This window comes from Podarcis gaigeae (assembly GCF_964106915.1).
Source record: "Podarcis gaigeae genome assembly, chromosome: 3".
In the NCBI taxonomy this organism is placed as follows: Eukaryota; Metazoa; Chordata; class Lepidosauria; order Squamata; family Lacertidae; genus Podarcis; species Podarcis gaigeae.
The window spans coordinates 89,025,153-89,046,604 of record NC_139680.1 but is presented as its reverse complement, the minus strand read 5'-3'; the positions used below and the strand labels follow the sequence as shown (position 1 = coordinate 89,046,604).

The 21,452-nt window shown below is 41.7% G+C and overlaps 1 protein-coding gene across 1 annotated transcript in view; it reads left to right on the top strand.

The window, feature by feature from the left end:
• ALK (ALK receptor tyrosine kinase) overlaps positions 1 to 21,452 on the top strand; it is a 597,092-nt gene that overhangs the window by 173,314 nt on the left and 402,326 nt on the right. Inside the window, exon 3 of the mRNA XM_083732114.1 lies at positions 10,170 to 10,328. Within this exon, the coding sequence (XP_083588240.1) occupies positions 10,170 to 10,328 (159 nt within the window). The remainder of the gene's footprint in view (positions 1 to 10,169; positions 10,329 to 21,452) is intronic.

Sequence of the window (21,452 nt, the reverse complement as noted above, 5' to 3'; positions counted from 1 at the left end):
CTCTAATTATCTGCTTGAGGAAAAAGTTTGACCTACGTGTGTGAAGGCATCACATATTTCTCTAAATTTATGTCTTAGCCTTTTATGTTGTACAGTACACATTTGTTCAAATGGCAGAGAATATCTGCTCCCTGCTTTTGTATCCACCTGAACAATGAGAACCCTCTAATTTCATCTTAGGCTAACAGATTTTTCTTCTTCTTGTGCCTTCTAATATATTAATCATTTCATCCAGCATAAAATATTTGGTTTAGAAGTTTAAATAAAGTTTAAACCCTAACATAACTCCATTTGTTGTATTAGCATGTACATAAATGAATATTGCCCCATTAATGCACACACACTGCCATTTGGCAGATTTTAAAACTGAGCTAAAGTGCGGCTAAACTATTTGTTTAAGGCCTTTCAAACCTCACAGGCCTCTTTTTCTAAAGATCTCTCCACTCCCATATAAGGAATGAATAAATCATTTCCTAACAGTTCACAGCCTTGTTGCCTGATTAAGATTACAAGTGTGTGTTAATAAAAACTTCTATTAAAACTTTGTTTGCCTAATAGTCTGATGGGACCCTTCTAATTAAGTGACTGGCACTGCTGAAGTGAGGAAATATTAGTCTTCTTAATTATTTTTTTCCTTGTTCTGTTAATTGATTGAAAGCTGAAATAAATTATTTTTATAGTATTCCCCCTCCCCTGTAATACACACCCACACACACATACACAGAGGAGAAGGGAAACGTTGAATGCTTGAGTCTTGACTGCATTTCTAAAACTGCATATTATAGTCACAAGAGAAAGTCATCAGCTTCTTTGAAACTGCAGCAGGAATGATATAGTAACAGGTGTTTAGGCACTCCTCACTGTTTATTCTTAATACCACCTATTTCCATTAGTGGATGAATAACTGATGTTGATTACTGGTCATGTCAGTCAGAACACAGCTTCTTTATTCAGTATCACCTTCCTTCTAATGCCAGACTTGAACAGCCCATTGTCTATCAGTTTGGAAGTGAAATAGGGCTGTGCAAAAGTTAAAGTAGTGGTTTATGCATATGCAGTAGCATCTGTAGCTCTACAGAAGCATATCAGTTTAGAAGTTAAAAGGAAGAAGGAGCAGGAAAGAGCTATGAGTTCCAGAATCTGAATGGTGAGAATTATTGAGCCATCAAACACTGAGAATTACGGGGGCAAGGATGGAGGGTTGAGAGAACTAGCCTGTTTGAGCCCCTAAGATGTTATAGAAACCTACAGGGAGGATTGTTTTTATTTTATTTATTTAAATAATTTTTATCCCCCCCCCACGCCCACCCAAAGCAGTTTACAGATTTTTTTTAAAAAAATCTTCCTCTCTGGCTTACAATATAAAAATAAGGTAAAGGTAAAGGTACCCCCGCCCATACGGGCCAGTCGTGTCCGACTCTAGGGTTGCGCGCTCATCTCGCTCAAGAGGCTGAGAGCCGGCACCGTCCGAAGACACTTCCGGGTCACGTGGCCAGTGTGACAAAGCTGCAGCTGGCGAGCCAGCACCAGCGCCGCACACGGAAACGCCATTTACCTTCCCAATATAAAGCGGTAGCTATTTATCTACTTGCACTTAGGGGTGCTTTCGAACTGCTAGGTGGGCAGGAGCTGGGACCGAATGACGGGAGCTCACCCCGCCGCGGGGATTCGAACCGCCGACCTTACGATCAGCAAGTCCTAGGCACTGAGGTTTTACCCACAGCGCCACCCACACAATATAAATTTTATTTTTATTTTATTTTTTACAATATAAAAATACACAACACAAAAAGAAAATGGATTAGGAGGAAAGAAGAAATAAGCAAACTTGAGGACAAGTTTATGTTCAAGGGTCTGTGTGCCATGAAGTTAAAAAACTCTCCTCCCAAACCAGTCTGGAACAGGAGTCTTATGGCATTGGTCAAAGCTTTTGAGGGGAGGTTTCAGGAAGAGAGGGGGGAAAATCTTTACCACTTCAGAAGTGTACCCCAGCCCAGCAGCCAGTGTGGTGTAGTGGTTAAGAGCAGTGGACTCATAATCTAGTGAACCAGGTTCGCTTCCCCGCTCCTCCACATGCAGCTGCTGGGTTACCTTGGGCCAGTCACACTTCTTTGAAGTCTCTCAGTCTCACTCACCTCACAGAGTGTTTGTTGTGGGGGAGAAAGGGAAAATGAGATTGTTAGCTGCTTTGAGACTCCTCAGGGTAGTGATAAAGTGGGATATCAAATCCAAATTCTTCTTCTTTTTCTGGGGGTACTCAAGGGCACGCAGTACACCTTTTTTTCTAGAAGAAAAGCACTGCCAGTAGAAAAATAGGGCTAGGCACATAACTTGCCTGTAAGTCAGAGCTTTCCAAACTGTGTGTCGTGGCAATGTGTAAGTGTGTCACACAAACACTCCCGGGGCTGTAAAGGGGTTAGTTTAAGCTCCCGTGTGCTAGTAAAACTGAATTACTGTGTTGCAAAATGATGCCAGTCTAAAAGGCTGGGAAAGGCTGGGAAAGGCTGGGAAAACTCTGCTGCAAGTATACTTAGGACTTGAGATGTGATGGCATCATCTGGACTGACCAAACTGTGCCGTTCCCCAAGATTATAACGGATGCACTTTGTTTTACTCAAGGCAAGGCAACATATAGTCAGTAAGTTTTCCACTATTGCCTACCCCTTCTTTCAAAGCCCAATCCAAATTCCATTGAGGTCATTAAAGGCACTCAATTAATTTCAGTTGGCTTAGGGCCAGGTTCCCAGTTCTTAGAATGATTTTCTCACTGGCCTCTTGCACTTACTCCCTCTCATATTGGCAAGTGCTTGAGATCTTGAAGCCAAGAGCTTCTTAAACATTCTCTCAGTATTGGCTTAGTGTTGCATCTCCAGTTTCCATTGCTGATAGTACTCTAACTTGAGGCTTACATGATGCTCAGCACCCAGCCTTGTATTTTACTTCTTGGCTCAGCTGAGGTAATTATTAATCCACTCTGCTGAGAAATTATTCATAAAATGATAAATGATGCAATGCTATGCCAGTGCTTAGTATAGCTAAGACAAATTGACCATTCCATATATATGATCCAAGTTCAGGTATCTACATGTGGACCAATGCCCAGTACTGAGAAACCTTTTGAGAAGTTTGTGAAATTTGTTTCTTTCTGAATGCATCCACCACTTTTCTCATATCTGTGTTCTGCAACTGTGGTGAACTTTGCATTGCACGACACGGGTTAACCTTATCGCTCAATTTTATTTGTTCTTAGAATGCGTTACTATTAAAAATGCGTTGCCATTTTTTGTGGTTTATCTGCTGTTTATAATTGATATTGTATTTGTTTGTTTGTCATTTTTATTGATCAAATTTTTATACCGCCCTATAAGGTAAAGGTAAAGGACCCCTGGATAGTTAACTCCAGTCAAAGGTGACTCTGGGGTTGCGGCTCTCATCTCGCTTTCAGGCTTGAGGGAGCCAGTGTTAGTCTGTAGACAGCTTTCCGGGTCATGTGGCCAGCATGACTAAACAGCTCTGGCGCAACGGAACACCATGACGGAAACCAGAGTGCACGGAAACACTGGTTACCTTCCTGCCATAGCAGTACCTATTTATCTACTTGCACTGGCATGCTTTCGAATTGCTAGGTTGGAAGGAGCTGGGACAGGGCAACAGGAGCTCACTCCATTGCAGGGATTCAAATCGCCGACCTTCCAATTGGCAAGCCCAAGAGGCTCATAGATCTCAAGGCAGTTCACAACATCTTATATCCTATCCTACCTTCAAAGAGCCTAAGAAGGAACACATGAGAATATCACAGTTTATCCTTATCCTTAAAAGTTTATCCTTTTTTTTTAAAAAAAAGATTCATCTGAGAGCTAGTGCCTGGCTTAGCTGACTCAGTGACTGTACTCTCATGCCCTCCTGTTCTCACTGAGACAAACAGAAGCAGTAATCCCTTTCCTGCTCTTTTAGGCTTGTAGCCAATATCCACTCTAGTACATATAGGAATGGTTGAGCGACTCAGTATTTTTGAATTCCTATAGGAACTGAATTGATCTACATATCACAGACTAATGTGCAGATAGTTATCCACCAGCTTTTGTACTTCTCAAACGTTCTGATATAGTTTTCAGCTAAAGGGAAAGTATCAACGTGCATTTTTTTTAAAAAAGGTATATTTGGAAGCAATGTGTTTAGAGAAGCATATTTTGAGAGAAAATATGCAAATAACTGAATTTACATGTGGATTTAAAAAGAAAATTACAAGTTAAGGAAGGAACAGGATGGAGTAGACTCACTGTGAACCCATGCAAAAGTGACACACACCAGCAAACTGCCTTATATCAAATTAGGGCATTGGTCCATCAAAGCCAGCACTGACTGACACCAGTTTTCCAGGATTTCAGACGTGTTCATCTCATGTGCTCAGACAACCCAGACCTTCGAATTTTCAGTTAACACCCAAGAGATTGAGTGCAGGTTTTTTAAAGGCTGAGCTCCTCTTTAGACTTCAAGGCTGTCTTCCTCCACAAAAGCTATTGAGCATCTTCCATTGCAGCTTTACAGATCTATAGAATTAAAGCTGAACTCTGGAACTCCCTGCCACAAAAAAAAATTATTGTGGCAAAGAATTTAGCCATTATTAAATAAAGATTAGATATCCATAGAAAATGATGTCAGTAATTGGCAGCTGATTATTCTAATCTCCACTTTCATCTGTCCACTATTTCATTTCATTTCATTGATTTTTTTACTGACTTTGCCCTTGCACTACCACTTTGTGACCAGTGAACCTAAGTAATTTTTATCCTTCTCAAATGTACCCTGGATCAGAATTCCTGATCTCGATTAGAATGTGATTCTAGGATGAAAAAGAACCCTGGCCAAAGATACACCAGGCCACAGGTGTTTTATTTGGACTAGTTTAGCAATGTCTCATTGAAAAGCAAAGACACAGGACCACTGAATTGTACAGTTGGAAGGGACCCCAAGAGTCATCAAGTCCAACTCCTTACAATGCAGGAATTTCAATTAAATTTAAATCCTAAATAGTTATTTGTGAAAACCTCCAGTCCCATATATGTTAGAGCCAGGGCAAATTAGCCCCTCTACTTGAAAGGGTCTAGGAAGAGATCGCCCCATCTCCATTCCTAGTGAACCTTCAGATGCATCTCTGAATTCTTTGCTGCATGTATTCAGCTTGCCCATGCAGCTCCCACCCCAGGATTACTCCTTGACCCCAAGAGCAAACATATCAATTATCCCACACTGATATCAATGCTAGCAGTTGGATCACCATTCCCAGACGTGTGTGGATCCCTGCCTTCCCATTCTAGGTCTCTGAAGATACATTCAATTACCAGAATGGGAAGAGTCAGGGAGCAGGATGCACCTCTGATACCACCTTCATGCACCTTCTTAGGGAGGTGGGAGAGGTATTGTCAAAAGGCAAATAGGGAAACTTTCAAACTGGCTTTGCTTTTGAAATTAGTAACTGGAAAATCAATATGTCACTTCCCTGTCATGAATTAAAAGCTTATGGGCATTATAAATTAAGTATATAGAGGTTAGCCAGTGTTAATAGAGGTCCCCAGGGCTCACCAAACAGTACTTCTCCCAAGAAAGCAATTTAAACACTGTCTCCTCCCTAATGCATATCCTTGAATATTTATTTAGCAGGACTTACTGTAGTAAAAATGTCTCAGCATTGTCCATACTGCTTGTACTTATGCAAGTATTTGTGGATTACACTTGCCCAGGCCAGTGTGAATTATAGGCCTAGCTTTGCTCCTTGCAGTAGTGAACATGGGCTATATATTGAAAGGGAGTATATGAATTCCCCTGGAATGGGAGCATGAGGTTGATCATGGGTCACATGCTTGTGGTTTCCCAGCAAACTCTTCATACCCCAGAACAGCCAATAAAAATGCAAATGAAATTAAATAACAGCCTGATACTTGCAGTCTAGACATGCTGACCAAACAGCATGCCAGAACACGGGCACATCAGTATCCTCAGAGGTCTGTCCATTCAAAACACCTCAGAACTAAAGTGTCAGATCTTGAATGCACAGGATTACATCAGTGGTTCCGAATTAGCTAAGTACTGTAGAACCCTGGTTTTTCAAAAGTCAAACCATGGACCCCTACTTTTGAAAACAGTGGTATCTCTGTGGTAGTTTTTGTTATGTGAATGGATCCACCTCGCCTTCCAACATGTCACATGACTTGTGGAAGAGCATGGTTCCCCAAAATGTATGTTTTTTGGGTGCTGCAATCTTGTGTGAGAGTACAGGCCCCCCTCAAACAGGATGTCCTGGACAGTTGATGGGTAAGTACCATGGACCCCTGGGTGGGTTATGCAGACCCCCTGGGATCTGCAGACCACTAATTAGGAACCACTGGACTAGATGATTTGAGCTTTGTGCGTGTCGTTTCTCATTCTGTGCTATGCACCCATTTCTCTTTTAAGAGATTCGCCTTTTCTCTCCCCTGCACAATATTTACTATGGCAGTCGAGTCCTGAACGTGTTTAGTAAATCCCACAGACCTCAACATTTTTTGTTCTTGAGTTTTGGGGTGTGTGTTTTCATTTTGTATTTCTATGGTGTGAACCATCCTGTGATCTCAAATGAAGAGTGGTACACAAATTTAATCCAACAAACAAACAAGGTTTATGCCTTAGACTTATGCTAAAGATTGCAGCCTCAGTTTGATACAGAGATATATTCATTTCTGAAGAACAACTCTAACGAAGACCAAAAAAATGATTTCTGATGAATTGTGCTGGTAGACAGTTTGGGATAAATTGTCGCTTTTTTGTAGTTTCCTAAACTTTTGGTGTCTTTGTCAAAAGACTTGAAAAGAAAAGCCTTCTGTTTTAGTGTAAATGGAAAATCTGGATTTGTGATTCACCGGACCGTAGCAATTCCTCCCAAGGCTTTACGATCTGTGGATTTCATACAGCTGCTGCATAAACATATACTGATATAAATCCTTTGGAAATCTCACTGCACAAAGCTACTGAGTATGCACTGTAGCTACTTCCTAAAATTCCATATCTAGTCATATCGTTTAGAGGCGGCATAAAAAGGAAAACTCTCCTGGTTTTTCTATTAAATTTAATTACTTTCCCTTACATATTTTCTTTCCTCAGCTTGGAGGAAAAGGTGGCTTTTATTTAAACATGAACAGCTTCAACAGGCTGAATGCACCTCGCACCACACCCAAGCTAAATAGCAAGTATTTTGTATACACTGAAACAGGACGTTGTGGCATTAGAAATGTTCCCCAACTTGTATAAATAGTAATTCTAATTATGAACAACTCACCACTCACAAGTGCTAAAAGAAATCATATGTTTTCTACAGTACATTTTTGTGACAGCAAACTAAAAAATGGTAGGAGCAAAAGAATGGGCAGCTTACAAATGAGGTCATATACAGTATGTGTAATGTGCACTTATGCTGAATTGGGTTCCTAATCTTAGCTTCATCTGAGCTTTTAATTAAGAGCGTACCTTTAAGCTACATAAAGTAAATACAGTGCCTTTCAAAGGAAAATGTGTCCTGTTTGAAATCCCTTTCAAAGTTCTGTGTATTGAGGATAGACCAGACCAGGAATATGGAGTATTAATCTTATGAGAATAATGAGATACTATGTACCAGACATTAGGCAGTAGTGATTTTGTCATTCCTTCTTTTGATTTTCCAGTATAGGCCCGAACATTAATTGAAAGCACTGTCGAGAAAGACTAACATGACCAAATTAAAGCCTGTCTTACTGCAGCCTGCCTAGAAACATCAATTTTATGGATACCAAGTACAACTTAAGTGCCTGTTATTTTTATAAGAAGCCAATTGAGGCTTCTCTGCTGGGGAGAATAACATATGCGTGGCAATTTTCATTGGGTGTGGAATGAGTTTGAACCTCTTCTTCCCCTGTGGAATGGCCTTGATGGGGGTAGGAAGAGAAGCTAGTGCCCTCCCCAACAGCTGCTATTTAAACAGGTTTAGTAGGTGGTTGGTAAGAGTGGAATGGATGGTCGCTGAACAAACACTTTCTCTTTTATGAACCTGTCCACTTACTAAGATATTTTCATGAGGCCCTCCTGGTTGTGTCGCAGTCTGCTGAAGTCATGCAACAATCTAGATTAGCCATAGGCAAACTCAGGCCCTCCAGATGTTTTGGGACTACAGCTCCCACCATCCCTGACCACTGGTCCTGTTAGCTAGGGATGATGGGAGTTGTAGTCCCAAAACATCTGGATGGCCAAGTTTGCCTATGCCTGATCTAGAGGAGGGTCTTTTATGTGGCAGCCAACTTGGGAAACAGTCTCCCCTCAGCCCAAAATCTGTTGAAAAGGACTGCTGCTTATGTGTATTTTAAGGTAAAATATAAATTAATATGGTGGATGGCTGCAGTCTCACCAGCACTATGTTTTGTGACTGGCCAGCCTATAGACACATTAAAAAAAACAAACAAATCAGGGGGGTGGGGAAGGGCAGGAGATCTGTGGCCTGGAACAAAAGATCTGGGTCCCTGCCCCCCCCCAGGGTATTCCCTAACACCGCCCCTTTCTTTCCATGCTTCATTGCCTCTCTGCTCATCTCCTTTCAAACTTATCAGCCTAGCTGCTTTGTTACCTGCTGACTCACTTATTTTTTGGGCTCATTTACCTGCTTAGCTTCACCTCCTCGCAATTCCTAGAATCATAGAGCTGGAAGGGATGCTGAGGCCACCCAAAAGCAGGACTGTCCACATGCTGGTGCCTACATATCACAGACTAAGGAGACAGTCAAATGTGAGCATGACACCATAGCTTAGGGCATAAGAAGTAATTCTGATATTAAGGAAAACCCAGCCCACACTGTGTATACTGAATGTGTGTGCATGAGTGCAGGATTGTATCTACTTTCCTCAGTTGTGACTTCTGGGTGTCTATCAGTTCTGTGTGCACAGAGACTATGCATATATAATTTATTACATGCACAGGCTCTCCCTAAGCAACGAAGAACCCAGTTTTCCCCATTTATGTGGAGAGAACGTATGCAGGTTGTACACATAACAGGGCTGCATGTGCATGAAGCTGATAAATACATGGAGGTTCAGAGTAGGTATGGCGGGCATCCCACACTGCTGCCACACATTTGGCCCACCTTGCTTTGAAAATGTCTCTCCTCGTTGATGTGCTGCTTGGTGGTGTGTTATTGCTGGGTACCCAGAGTGAACAAGGTGCTAGCAATGTCACAAAAGTATGGTATGGTAAAGAAAGTAGAATGAAAAATGTAAAAAGGCTCATTCATTTCACTTTGTCATTAAACAGGTGAATTATCTGAAATAGATCAGAGAAAGGGCGAGGGTATTAACCTTAGGATTAAAAGGTATGATGCCTCCAAGAGAATGGGGTGAAGATCATAAATCTATGCAGGCTGGAAAGAAATGAGATGTTTAATAGAGAATCTAATTGAAGTTTAAAAAATGTCTTGGCTGGTTTGGCTAGTGTCAACTTCAATTATTTGGGTTAATCTTATCCTGGGACGAGAAGAATAGATGTTAATGAAAATCTCCTAAGAGCAGCAGTTTTCCACCCCCAAAGTTCTGAAATTTCTAGGCCAACTGTAGACTGAGGGCAAACATAATTCAAGTCACACAAAAAAGGGGGCGGGGAAGATTTAAGCAGAACTAAAACACACTACCACTGCAATTTCAAGGAAAAACACACCTCATCTAGTGCTTCTTTAAGAAAACAAAATAAAAGAAGAAAAAGGAGTAAGGAGAGCAACATGCTATGTTTGAAATGGTGCCGTTAATTTGGTTTGCTCCTCTTATTGTTTCTGTGCTGCTCTTTCTGCAGATGGACTGCGCATCTCAACAAGGAATAAAACAAAAATAGAAATAGATGTATTGGAGCAGGAGCTCTGATGGCACGGCATAGCCATATGTGCTTCTTTTCCTAAATCTTATTCCTAGGTGTAGTGATCTATTTTCTTTCCCAGTACAGACTGAAGTTGAATCACAGTGAGAAAATACATATCCTCAACATATGGTGATATGGTCTGTTTTCCTAATGTGGAATGGGCAAAATAATTATAACAATGGCAATGAAATATCTGTTGTTTGTTGGCAGAGTTAGTTGTATTATTTATTTTAGAATGTTCTCCTTCTGTTTTCCTTTCCTTTCTCCAGTTTTTGACTGCAATTTTGAATCGCACTGTGATCTAGAATATTCCCCATCGATGAAGGAGGGACATAACAGATCCTGGCACCGAGTGACTGCAGATGAATTCTCACGGCTCCATCTTTTGGATGGCCCAGAGAGGGATTACTCTGAAAATTCAGCAGAAGGTGAGAATAACAATCTGTATTCACTGAACACGATGGTTGAAGTCTTATTACTCCAAAAGGAATAGGATTTTATTTTGAGCTTATGGTCTGTTTCTCAGCAGGTGTTGGGGCAGATGTAAAATGTTTGCTATGAAAGGTTACAAGAAAAAAAATTACATGACTAATAAGAAGGACATGCAATCTTATGAACAACATTTTAAGTCAATTAGTCTCTGGAAGTGTTACCTGTATAACTTGTACAACCCAAGCCAGAACTGATATGTTAATGAATAGATTCAAAAAAATCTCTTAACAAGCTGTGATGCACATGTGAAGACTTCCTGTTAACAAATGTTAGAAAGTGACAAGACGAATATGTGATGAAACTTTAAGCAGGCTATTGTGTGATAATGGCAACCACCAAACAAACAGCATAGACATTGAAATCTGCCCTAAGATTTTGCTATAACCTCTTTGTTCAAATATCTTCAGGATCAATACCAGGCTATGGTGTAACAATGCTATTTCCATGCAAGTGTGTGTTCTGAATTCAGTTGCAGGGCTTTGATGCAAATGGCATTCAAACTTCTTGTGACTTCTGACAAAAGCTCCTGCTAATTATTCCCCAGAGGATTCCCCAGAGGATCCTAGAGGGCAGTCTTAGAACTTAGGATGGTGCCTCCTCCTGGCATGCAGGCAAGGTCCTTCTTCAAATGGCCTCATCTAGATGGAGGAGCCATCCCATTCTCCAGACCAGCGCTTCCACTTTGAAGGCTGAGACATAGCTGTGCTGCTTAAGAGCTCAGCTTTTCCTCTTCACATCTTTCCCCCTCTCGCTCTTAAATTTCTTTACCTCTCCATTCTCCTCCTCACGTCGTCTTTGCTCCATCCCATCCCCAGAGGTGGTTCACACGTATTCAGACAGGAGAGTTCAACAAGCTGGTCAGCAGACATTAAAATTACTACTTCCCTAGAAGGGCAATGAACTGGAAAACTCTAGCAGTGGATTCTCCCATGGCTGCGTTTTCTTCCTCTGTGGTCTTCCCTTCAGAAGGAGAGAGGGACCCAAAGGGATGCCTGTGAGAAGCATGTGAAAGTGGTATTATGCAGAGATTTTGAAGCACAGACAGCTGCCTTTGGAGCTTTGGTGTTCACTTGGGCTGTTTTCAGTTTTGCAAACTTCAGATAGCTCCTTGGGGAAGTGGTGGGATTATTGAGCCATGTGTCAATATGGGGATTAAGGGGTTATCCTTGCTCTTCTAGCTCTTCCCCACTGCGCACCAGGAGAAGGCACTATCCCAAGTATCAGGGCTGCCCTCTAGGAACTCCTGGGAATAGAAATTCACACTAAGCATTTCCATTTATCTCTTTTAACTCGAGGGAACACCTTTTTCTTTACCAGCCTGTCTCTGGAGGAGGCCCTTCTTGTTGTTTCGCCACCAGGGGAAGTACATGGTGTCATGACAAGAAAAGAAGTCTTTGGATTGGTAATGCTTGGCCTCTGTAAAGCATGCCCCTCAGAAGTGTGGCTGCAACCAATTTTACTTGGATTTCAGTGTCAGTTTAAGTCAACCATTTTGTGCAAGCATTTGGAAGAGGTTAGGTAAAGTTACCACTGTGGTGTATCATCTACTGCATTCAAAATTTGTTTTTGTTTTTTAAAAGAAATGTTGGTATTGACCTGTTCTGTATTTTGTTGATATTTTGCTGTAATCCACCGTGGAATAAGTATCCAGTCACATTACACACAAGTTGAAATTTGATCAGAGGATGGTATTTGATGAAGAGACTACATTTGTGAACTATCTCTAAGGTGCAAATAATTAGAGCACTGTGGTTTAAGATCACTCTCACTAACATTTCATTAGCAGGTTATGAATTCAAAATGCTGTGATGACCCCAAAAGGGGAATGGCCCTAAAAGGGTTGCTTTAGGAGTGCTGCATGAAGGCTATGGAGTCAGATAAGCAGGCTGGGAGCAACCATTAAAACTCCAGGTGAACCCTGACAGAGCCTCTTCAGGAGAACTGTAGTCTTGTGATTCACAGCTAGCTGTTTCCTTTTCTGTCTGTAGATGATGACTTGAAAAATTTGCTCTTTCAGCGAGCATTTTCCATTCAGTTTTAAATCATTTTGCTTACAGCTGTTTGGCACAGAAGTATTTTGTGTGGTCTGCTTCTATCTTAAATAATTAGGCATAGTATTTTCAACCCCTACTGTTTGTTTCCTGAAAATGTGATTCCAATTAGCTGCCTCCCGTTTCAACTCCATTCATAGATGGTGAGTAGGAGGAGTAAATTTGTCCCACCATCTTTTTCTGTTTGAAGATCCTGGTGGGAGACATTCCTAGCATAGTATAACACCTGCTACTGTCTCATCCTGACTCGAATGAGGCATGGATCCTGATTTGGCTCTGGATTCAGGCCTCAGCCAGATATGTCTCTCTAGTGGCTTTAAATGAATTCAGTTAAATTGATGAATGTGACTTCATGTGACTCTTGTACAAATCCGTTCACTGAATTTTATTTAGAAGGAATGTTCTCCAGATTTATTGCACCTTCTCTATGTATGCAGATCTCTGTGGGTAACCATTTGTAACTAACTTGCTATGCGGAAAGTGTGATAACTTTCTAATTAGTCAAATGTTTTGGACATTTCCTGAGCCATCATATCGTAACTGTATGATATAAATATTGTTGGTATGAGCAGCAGAAAAAATATATACTTCGTCTAAGCAGTGATTGTCTTTTTCTCTGAGATGTAAATTTATTTTGTGGGGTTGAAGCTCTCCAAATCTGATGAAGTTAGATGCTTCCTTTTTGTTTCTCACAGAGGTACTGAGACGAAAAGGTCACAGGACAAAATGTTCTGGGATCTAGCTAGACAGTGAGAATATTAGCATTCAGAGACAATGAATTATTGGACTGTAAATGCTTGCTGACTTTAATTTATGGTCCTTTTGACAGAGAAGGATGAGGGAGACACTACAAGATAATAAAGCGATAATCCTGAACAAAATATTATATATTAACGTAACTAGAGAGAATAAATCAAGGCACTGGCTTGCAAGAAAATAAGCAACAAAGAAACATCAAACTTCCTAGAGTGAATATAATAAGAAATACCCAGATAGAAAGATAAAAGTGTACATAGAAGTTGGGTAGTTCAAGTCAGATGAGTAACATTGATTGTATTCAGTGCAAAGAAAAGAAACAATGCTGAAGGCAGCAGCCACATATCTGAGAACCAGTTTTGCATCGCTCTCACTATATTTTCAGATGTCGTTCTCAGGACTATTCCCCCTGATATGTAAGATGCTAAAATAAGGAATGGTCAGCGTGCCAGCGTGTGAAACAGCTATGCAAAAGCTAATTAGGAAAGGAACCAAAAATAAAACCAGAAATATAATAATGGCTTATTGTTATTTAATAATAATAATTAATAAAATTATATTTCTATACCGCCCTTCAGCTGAATATCAGTGGTTATACACATCTACGATGTGACCATTCTTGGAATACTGAAAGAATCCTGGGTACTGTAGTTTGTTAAGCCTACTTTGAATTGTAGCTCTGGGAGTGGGAAACTACAGTTCCCATGAATCTTTGGGGGGTAAGCCATGCACTTTAATGGTGTGTTGGATGTACTTTAAGTGACTTTGAAAGTGACTCTTTCCTGTGTCACTGAGATGCCTTAGCAGCAAGACTGACCCAAGACATTTTGGCATCTGAGATGAACCACAAAATGTCCCTCCCCCCGCCAGAGAAGAAAGGGTGAGTGACAGTCTGCATCAGGAACAAACGACGGGGAATAAGGATCTACAGTGAGAACAAGGGTGGGAGGAGACTGTTCTCCAAGAGGCTGAATTGTGGGGGTAAGCTGCTGAGGAGGCAGCAGATCTGACCTCCAAGGAGCACACCATAACTGTTGCTGTCACTGTGGCAGCAGTGGGCATTACTTGGAGGCCATGGATCTTTCTGCCCCATGGATTCTGCTGCCCAAGATGGTTGCCTCGCCATGCCTCATGGATAGGCCAACCTTGCTTAGCAGTAAAGACTGTTCAGGACTGAACATTTCTGCTTTGTCTTCATAGCACACAATCAGGACAGCTGCATCAGAAAAATGCAGAAGAGCTGAATTTTAAATTTTATCTTGGCATTTGTCACATTGTTTGCTCCAGTGATTTCTCCATGGTCTCATGGTCTCTTCTATGTTTTAGCACATCAGTATAGACCACCTAGAAAGAAATGTAACAATATAGCTTATATAAAGAAAATCTGAAAGGATACTAGCTTCTCCAATAAGGACATAACAGAGATGTTAACACATGGCAAATGTACCTGACTTTTTGAAGTAAAGTACTGAGGAACTTCCTTTATAGCTTAAAGAAAATATTCTCTCTTAAACTAGCTAATTCAGAGGCATTAGCCTCATTAGTGACACAGTGGAAGCTTTGTTAGTACAGCCTTTATGCTCTAATGAGCTTTCTCCAAAAAGGCAGTACCCATAGATTAACATGTTTAATTTTGCATATGCCTGCTAATTTTGCAATAGGTTTATGTTTATTTAAAATACAGAACTGGGATATGTGTGGGTTAGTCTGCTAATCTTCTTGAGGTGTGTGTGTGTGTTACTTAATTACCTAGAATTTTTGTGAACTGAATGGCTTCTTATATAGAATGAAATGAAAACATTTAGTATGTCTAGTATGTCATAAGTATGTATAAATAATTACTTATGTGCCCTTCAGTATGAATCAGTTATTACTGTCTCTTAAATAAGTGAGTGGCTTCCATAGATTTATAGGGAAGAGAACAGTGCAAAGAGATAGAAACAATAACAACACCACTCCCCTCTTCTCTTGATGCTTTGATCACCCATGTCCAAGACAGGGCAATGTGTTGCACGAACTTTAGCAGCATCACAAATTGCACACCCTACACTTTCTGCCATAAATGCAAATAACTCAGGCACTTGGACCACTGCTTTCAAAGGAGGAAGGAGGTTTTTCCTCAATTCAACAGTGTCCCTTATCTGTAACCCATAACCCTCTCCTATATAACTTCATGGGAAAACATGGACTCTTTTGGAGATTGTAAAGGTATTTCAAGTGAGGATATATTTCAAGTTAAAATCTGCTCCCATCCCAGGCACTAATAGTAGAGGTTTAGTATATGTGTAATATTATGCTTCGCAGCTTAGTAAAATGCCCTTGTCTACATAAATTCACAAAACCTGTGATATATGCATCAAGTAACCAGGTGCATCCTATAACCTGTTTCTCTATTTTTTTTGGTTCCAACCAATGCTAGGACAATGATATTCAGGTTCTCAATCTACTGGCAGGCCAGTAGGGCAAGTAGCAGGTTCTAAAACAAGTTTCTGGACACAGTAGGGGGCTCGTCCAACTAGGTAGGTAGAATTTGGGATCAGATATGATGAGATGGTGGGGAAAAGCATTTCATCAGCAAAGTCCAGTCAGCTATAGCTAGCCCTGAAAATCCACCTTTTCATGATGCACATGTTGGGCCATTCCTGGATGCACTGGCACCCTGAGCCTTTCTTTGGATGTTGTCCTAGCAGCACAAAGATCTCATGCTCTGCCTTCTAATACTTGCTACCACTCTTCTTATCAGTGACATTCCTAGGGCATGATCATAATTTATACAACACACCTTCATATATGCCTGTTGTCTTTGTCCATGGAGTTTTCCATGGTAGTGATGTATAGCCATGGTTTTCCCAGTAGTGATGTATGGAAGTGAAAGCTGGACCATAAAGAAGGTTGACTGCCGAAGAATTGATGCTTTTGAATTATGGTGCTGGAGGAGACTCTTGAGAGTCCCATGGACTGCAAGAAGATCAAACCTATCCATTCTTAAGGAAAGCAGCCCTGAGTGCTCACTGGAAGGACAGATCGTGAAGCTGAGGCTCCAATACTTTGGCCACCTCATGAGAAGAGAAGACTCCTTGGAAAAGACCCTGATGTTGGGAAAGATGGAGGGCACAAGGAGAAGGGGACGACAGAGGACGAGATGGTTGGACAGTGTTCTCGAAGTTACAAACATGAGTCTGACCAAACTGTGGGAGGCAGTGGAAGACAGGAGTGCCTGGCGTGCTCTGGTCCATGGGGTCACGAAGAGTCGGGCACAACTAAACAACTAAACAACAACAACCTTCATATATGCACTGAGTATGGGGGAAAGGGTTTCAGTGAAACACTTCAAAACTGGGAAATAAAGCCATGTGTCAGGGGTTCAGAAGGAGAGACACAGGAGGGGGAGCAAATGGAGAGTGAGGAGGAGGAGTCCGAGGGGGGTGGAGGCAGTGACAGTGGAAAGAGTTACTCCACAAGCCTCTCCAGTGAATCGGAGGACTCACAGAAGGGAGCGCCAATGGCCAGAGCGAGGGGGGTTCCAGGGGGGAAGCCCCAGGAGGAAGGGGCTAGCGGGGAGTCCCTGAGCAGCAGTTGGAAGTCAGGACCAGCTTCCCCACCAGAGCGCAGTGGGGAGGGGGAGTCCCAGGAATCGGGACCAGTGTCCTCACCACCAGCGGGAGGAGAGGAGTCAGGTTTGGCCACGCCCACATCGGGAAGCGGGGAAACGGTCAGGAGGAAGGTTACCGGCTGGGCGCGCACGCCAAGTTCAAATGTACAGGCGAGCGGCACAGCAGGGAGCCCGGGAAGGGAGCCAGGTCCTAAAGCCCGCCGGAAGGAAGGGCAGGACTCAGGGGGCTCAGCGTCAGAGGAGTCCAGGAAGGAGGAAACCCCAGAGGGCAGAAGGACCCAGCGAAGGAAAGAACAGCGCAGGAGGTGGAGCCGGGCTAGGATCCTAAACTGGTGTGGGAGGAGCAGTGAGTCAGAGGGGACTTAGCCGGTCTAGAGTCAAGACGTGGGGCGGCACGCCCAGAGCTTTGAAATGGAAACTAAACTTCAATAAAGACTTTTGTACATTACATCCACTGGGCGTTGGTCCTCTGTGAGCTGGGACCTAGAGGCAGTCCTGACACCATGGTAATTTGTTGCAAGACAAGTACTTGAAGATGCAGGCTTGGATTCTAAGTTTTACTCTGTAAGCAGAACAGAGTTCTCAGTCATGAAACAAAAGTTTTCTTGTCTTGCCTTCCCACTTAAAATCTGTTCCTGGGAGTTGGAGGACACTTGGGAATGGAGGGGGGTCAACACTACCGTTACATGAAGGACTTAGAACTTAGAATCCAAGCCATAGAATCTATAGCATAGATATTAAAGATGGACTGCAAACCCTAAAGCATGTTAGGGCACAATTAGCAACATTTTTTAAAATGGACAATGACTGATGTCAGAACTTTAGTAATTTTAAAAAACAAAACAAAAACCAGTCTGTGCATCTAGGTTAGAAAACCAAGCTGCCAAATCTGCCCCTTCCATGTCTCTTGATGTATTTTCCATACCAGCATCCCAATTCCAATCCAAACCTCCAATTTGCCACACAGTGTGTGTGTGTGTCTGTGTGTGTCTGTGTGGCTATAGTGTATGTGTCTCTGCCTGGCTGAGCTTGACGAAGCTCTGCTGGCATGGGCATCCACTAGTTCGGAAGTCATCACTGCACTGCATTGGTGGGTTGAAGCTGCCACCTGTGGTATTTCTGCCACCAGTAGTCAGCAAAGCAAGCACGCAAGCAAACAAACAAACAAAACCATTAAATAAGTCAAGATCAAAAAGTGGTCCAGGTACAAGCAATGAACCTGATCCAGGAATCTCTGCTGCAGCAGCCTGAACCTGGCATTGAAAAAAAATGAGATGAAACACACACACTTGCTCTGTTCGTTGTGGGCTTCAGATGAGGCGGGGGCTCTATTCAGCTCCACTGCTGTCAGGCAGGAGTTAGGGTTGCTTCTTAGTCCATTATGGATTGAGAAGGAAAGGGGTAGCAGTGAGGACACAGGAGTAAACAAAAGGATGTTATCTATTAAGGTTCTCTCCATAAAGTTCCTGGCTTTGTTCCAGCAAGGGACCTTGTCACTGTGCTTTCCACATCTGTTAGGTTCCATAGCTGTTCTGACTTTTGAAATGTGTGCCAAGTCACCTGGTAATGTTAGCAAAATGCTTTATGCCATAGGGAAAGAGGTTGGGTTTTATTAAGTCATTAATATAATACGTGGACCACAGATGTAGATTTTGAACTGTTCATACATTTCTGAATATTCTTACATACCACATTTCATTACCAGGTAAGTTCTACTTCTAAAATGCCCCTATGTAACATATATTGATGCTGCATAATGCTTAGAAGTTGTATAGTAAGATACATTGTAAATGCATCTTGAAAGTATTATATCACCATGGAACTCCTGCTGTAGTTAAACAATCCTCAGGGGAAGGGGTGATGAACTAATGGCTGACATCATCAGCTGGGCAGCTTTCTAATTTAAGAAGATAAGAGAGATGCCATCCCAGTATTCAATTTTGAGAGTTTATTTCAATTCAAAGGCAGATAATTATTACGTTTGCTTTAATTCAGTTAAAGTGATCAGCAAGGAGTGCTCCCCCCCCCCACAATGAAATGACAAGAAACTATGTCTAGCTGTTTGCCTATGTCTTCTTCGATATCTTTCTCTTATATGTATGGCGTGCTACATCACTGAGTCATTTCCATAGGATCTTAAGAATATAATTATCATAAAAATTATGATTTAGAAACAGTGCTGGCTGGTCTTATTTTACAAAGCACTAGCTAATTGGAGTTTATGTAGGCAGAGGGCCAAACAGTTTTTATTCATCTGACTCTGATGAATCAGACTACTCCATTGAGATATTCGTTTCACTTACTGGAATTAACAAGCAATGAATGATAATGAAAATAATAGAACACTGCGTCGGCATGATTGAACCTGGTTGTCAAAGCTTGGCTGGATTAGAGCATTGTAGCCCTGTTGTGATCATTTGGTTTAAGTCTACTCTATTGTATTTCTTACCTGTTGTTTATCACATGGTCCCAGGATAGGTTACAGCAATAAAATATACAGTGGTACCTTGGGTTAAGAACTTAATTCGTTCTAGAGGTCTGTTCTTAACCTGAAACTGTTCTTAACCTGAGGTACCACTTTAGCTAATGGGGCCTCTTGCTGCCTCTGGGCTGCGGGAGCACGATTTCTGTTCTCATCCTGCAGCAAAGTTCTTAACTTGAGGTACTATTTCTGGGTTAGCAGAGTCTGTAACCTGAAGCATCTGTAGCCTGAAGTGTCTGTAACCCGAGGTACCACTGTACAGTTCTAGAACCCCAAAACAGTTACACTCATAAAATAATAATTCCACATACAAAACAGACTGGGATAAAGATTGCAACTTTAAATGGTTGTTGAAAGAGGAAGGTGCCAAAGAAACACACAAAAATAGGACCGGTCTTATTTGGAACAGGAGGGAATTCTAAAGGGTAGTTGCTAAAGACCCAATTCCTATATTGTATAGAATGGACCTCTGGATAAGATGTTATTTGCAGTGATTGATTGGATATGTAAGGAGGGAAACTTTTTAAAGTATTCTGGTCTCAAGCTGTCTAGGGCTTTGTGCACCAGTACCAGTGCACTGAATTTAGCTTGGTATCCAACTGACAATGTGCCATTTCAGCACCAAGACCTGGTGGCGGTTTGCTGAAGGAGGCACTTGGAGGTGGGTTGAGATTAGGGATGGACAAATCTGTCGTTTTTTGTTTTTCTCGGTTTCCCACTCTTCAGTTTTCCACTTTTTCTCATCAGTTTACAAATAATATTTTAAAAAACCCAGCCAAATTCCATGAAACTTCAGCAGCATTTTAGTGCAAATATGTCATGGACTGCTTGGATGCAGAAGAATGGTGGGAGGAACCAGCTGGGGAACCCCCAAGGGAAGAAGGCTCAGAGATTGGTGGTAGGATGACTAAGAATGGTCAGAGGGAGAAGACTGGGAAGAGGACATGTCAAAACTGAACAGTGGGGAGAGTTTGTGGCAGAGAGAAGTCTGGAATCAGAGACAGAAGCTGAAGCAGGCGAGGAGAGAGGCCAAGAGGCAGAGATGAGTCAGGCTGGTGAAGAGTCATGGGTGTCTACCCCTACTGCTGCAAAAAGCTCCCCTCCCCTCTGGTCTCCCAGAACCAGGAGAGGCATGAAGCAGGAGGAGCAAAGGCAGACATGCAGGCGCAGTCTCTGATTGCTTGGAATACATCCTGGACAGGAGGAGACATAACCAGCTGCAGGGAAGTGGGGACCTTTAGTTTCGGCAAGTGCTTCGGGCAAGATTTGAGTCACTGTGCTCATTAGGTTAGGCCTAACAGATCCTGTGCATATCCGTTTGCTCAGTGTGATTTACTGTTGGCTCGCTCCTGTCAAAATCTCTCATGTACACAACTTGCTATGCAATTTTGCCTAATATACACTCCTCCTTCTTCTTCTCCTTCTTTGCAAATTAGTGTTCCACATATGCCTCTTGTATACTGTTTTCACTAACATATGCATTCTTATGCACACTTTAACCTAGTATATACATTTTTGTACACATGACTTGGTTGCAGAATTGCACTGCAAAATTCAGAGAAGTGCGGATTTTGAAGGATGGCTATGTTTGGTTTCACATATTGTTTTTGAAAGTGTAAATTAGGTGGGTGCACCTATAAAAGCAAACTGAAATGAATTTCTCCCTTATCCCTAGTTGAGATGGACTTTTAGAGCCATCTGACTCTTGTAAACAGATTGTGATTTGTGATACCTTGGTGCTAAGCTAGCTAGCTAAGGAAGAAAAACAAACATATAATATAATATTTTTTGTGGAAAACTGCAAACTTGGGCAGTTGCTCCAGAATGCTGATGCCTGTCCTGCCTCAAACATAATTAATGGCAAGTAGTCAAGTGAGAGGCCTTCACGTAATGTATGTGTATAAGTGATTTGATTTGATTTATTATATTTCTATGCTGCTTTTCATTCAAATGAATCCCAAACAAGTGGTTTAACAGCTCAGGAAACTGATTTTTCAGTTTATTCTGATGGGCTCAGCAAATACAATGAGTTGCCAGATGTTTCTGTTTAAAAGCTGTGGCTTCTTTAAAAATTAATGACTTTCCTTTTTAGCTCGTATAATAAAGTAAATGTCTGTTAAACAAGGCCGGAGGTCCTATTTAAAAACAGCTTAGTAAA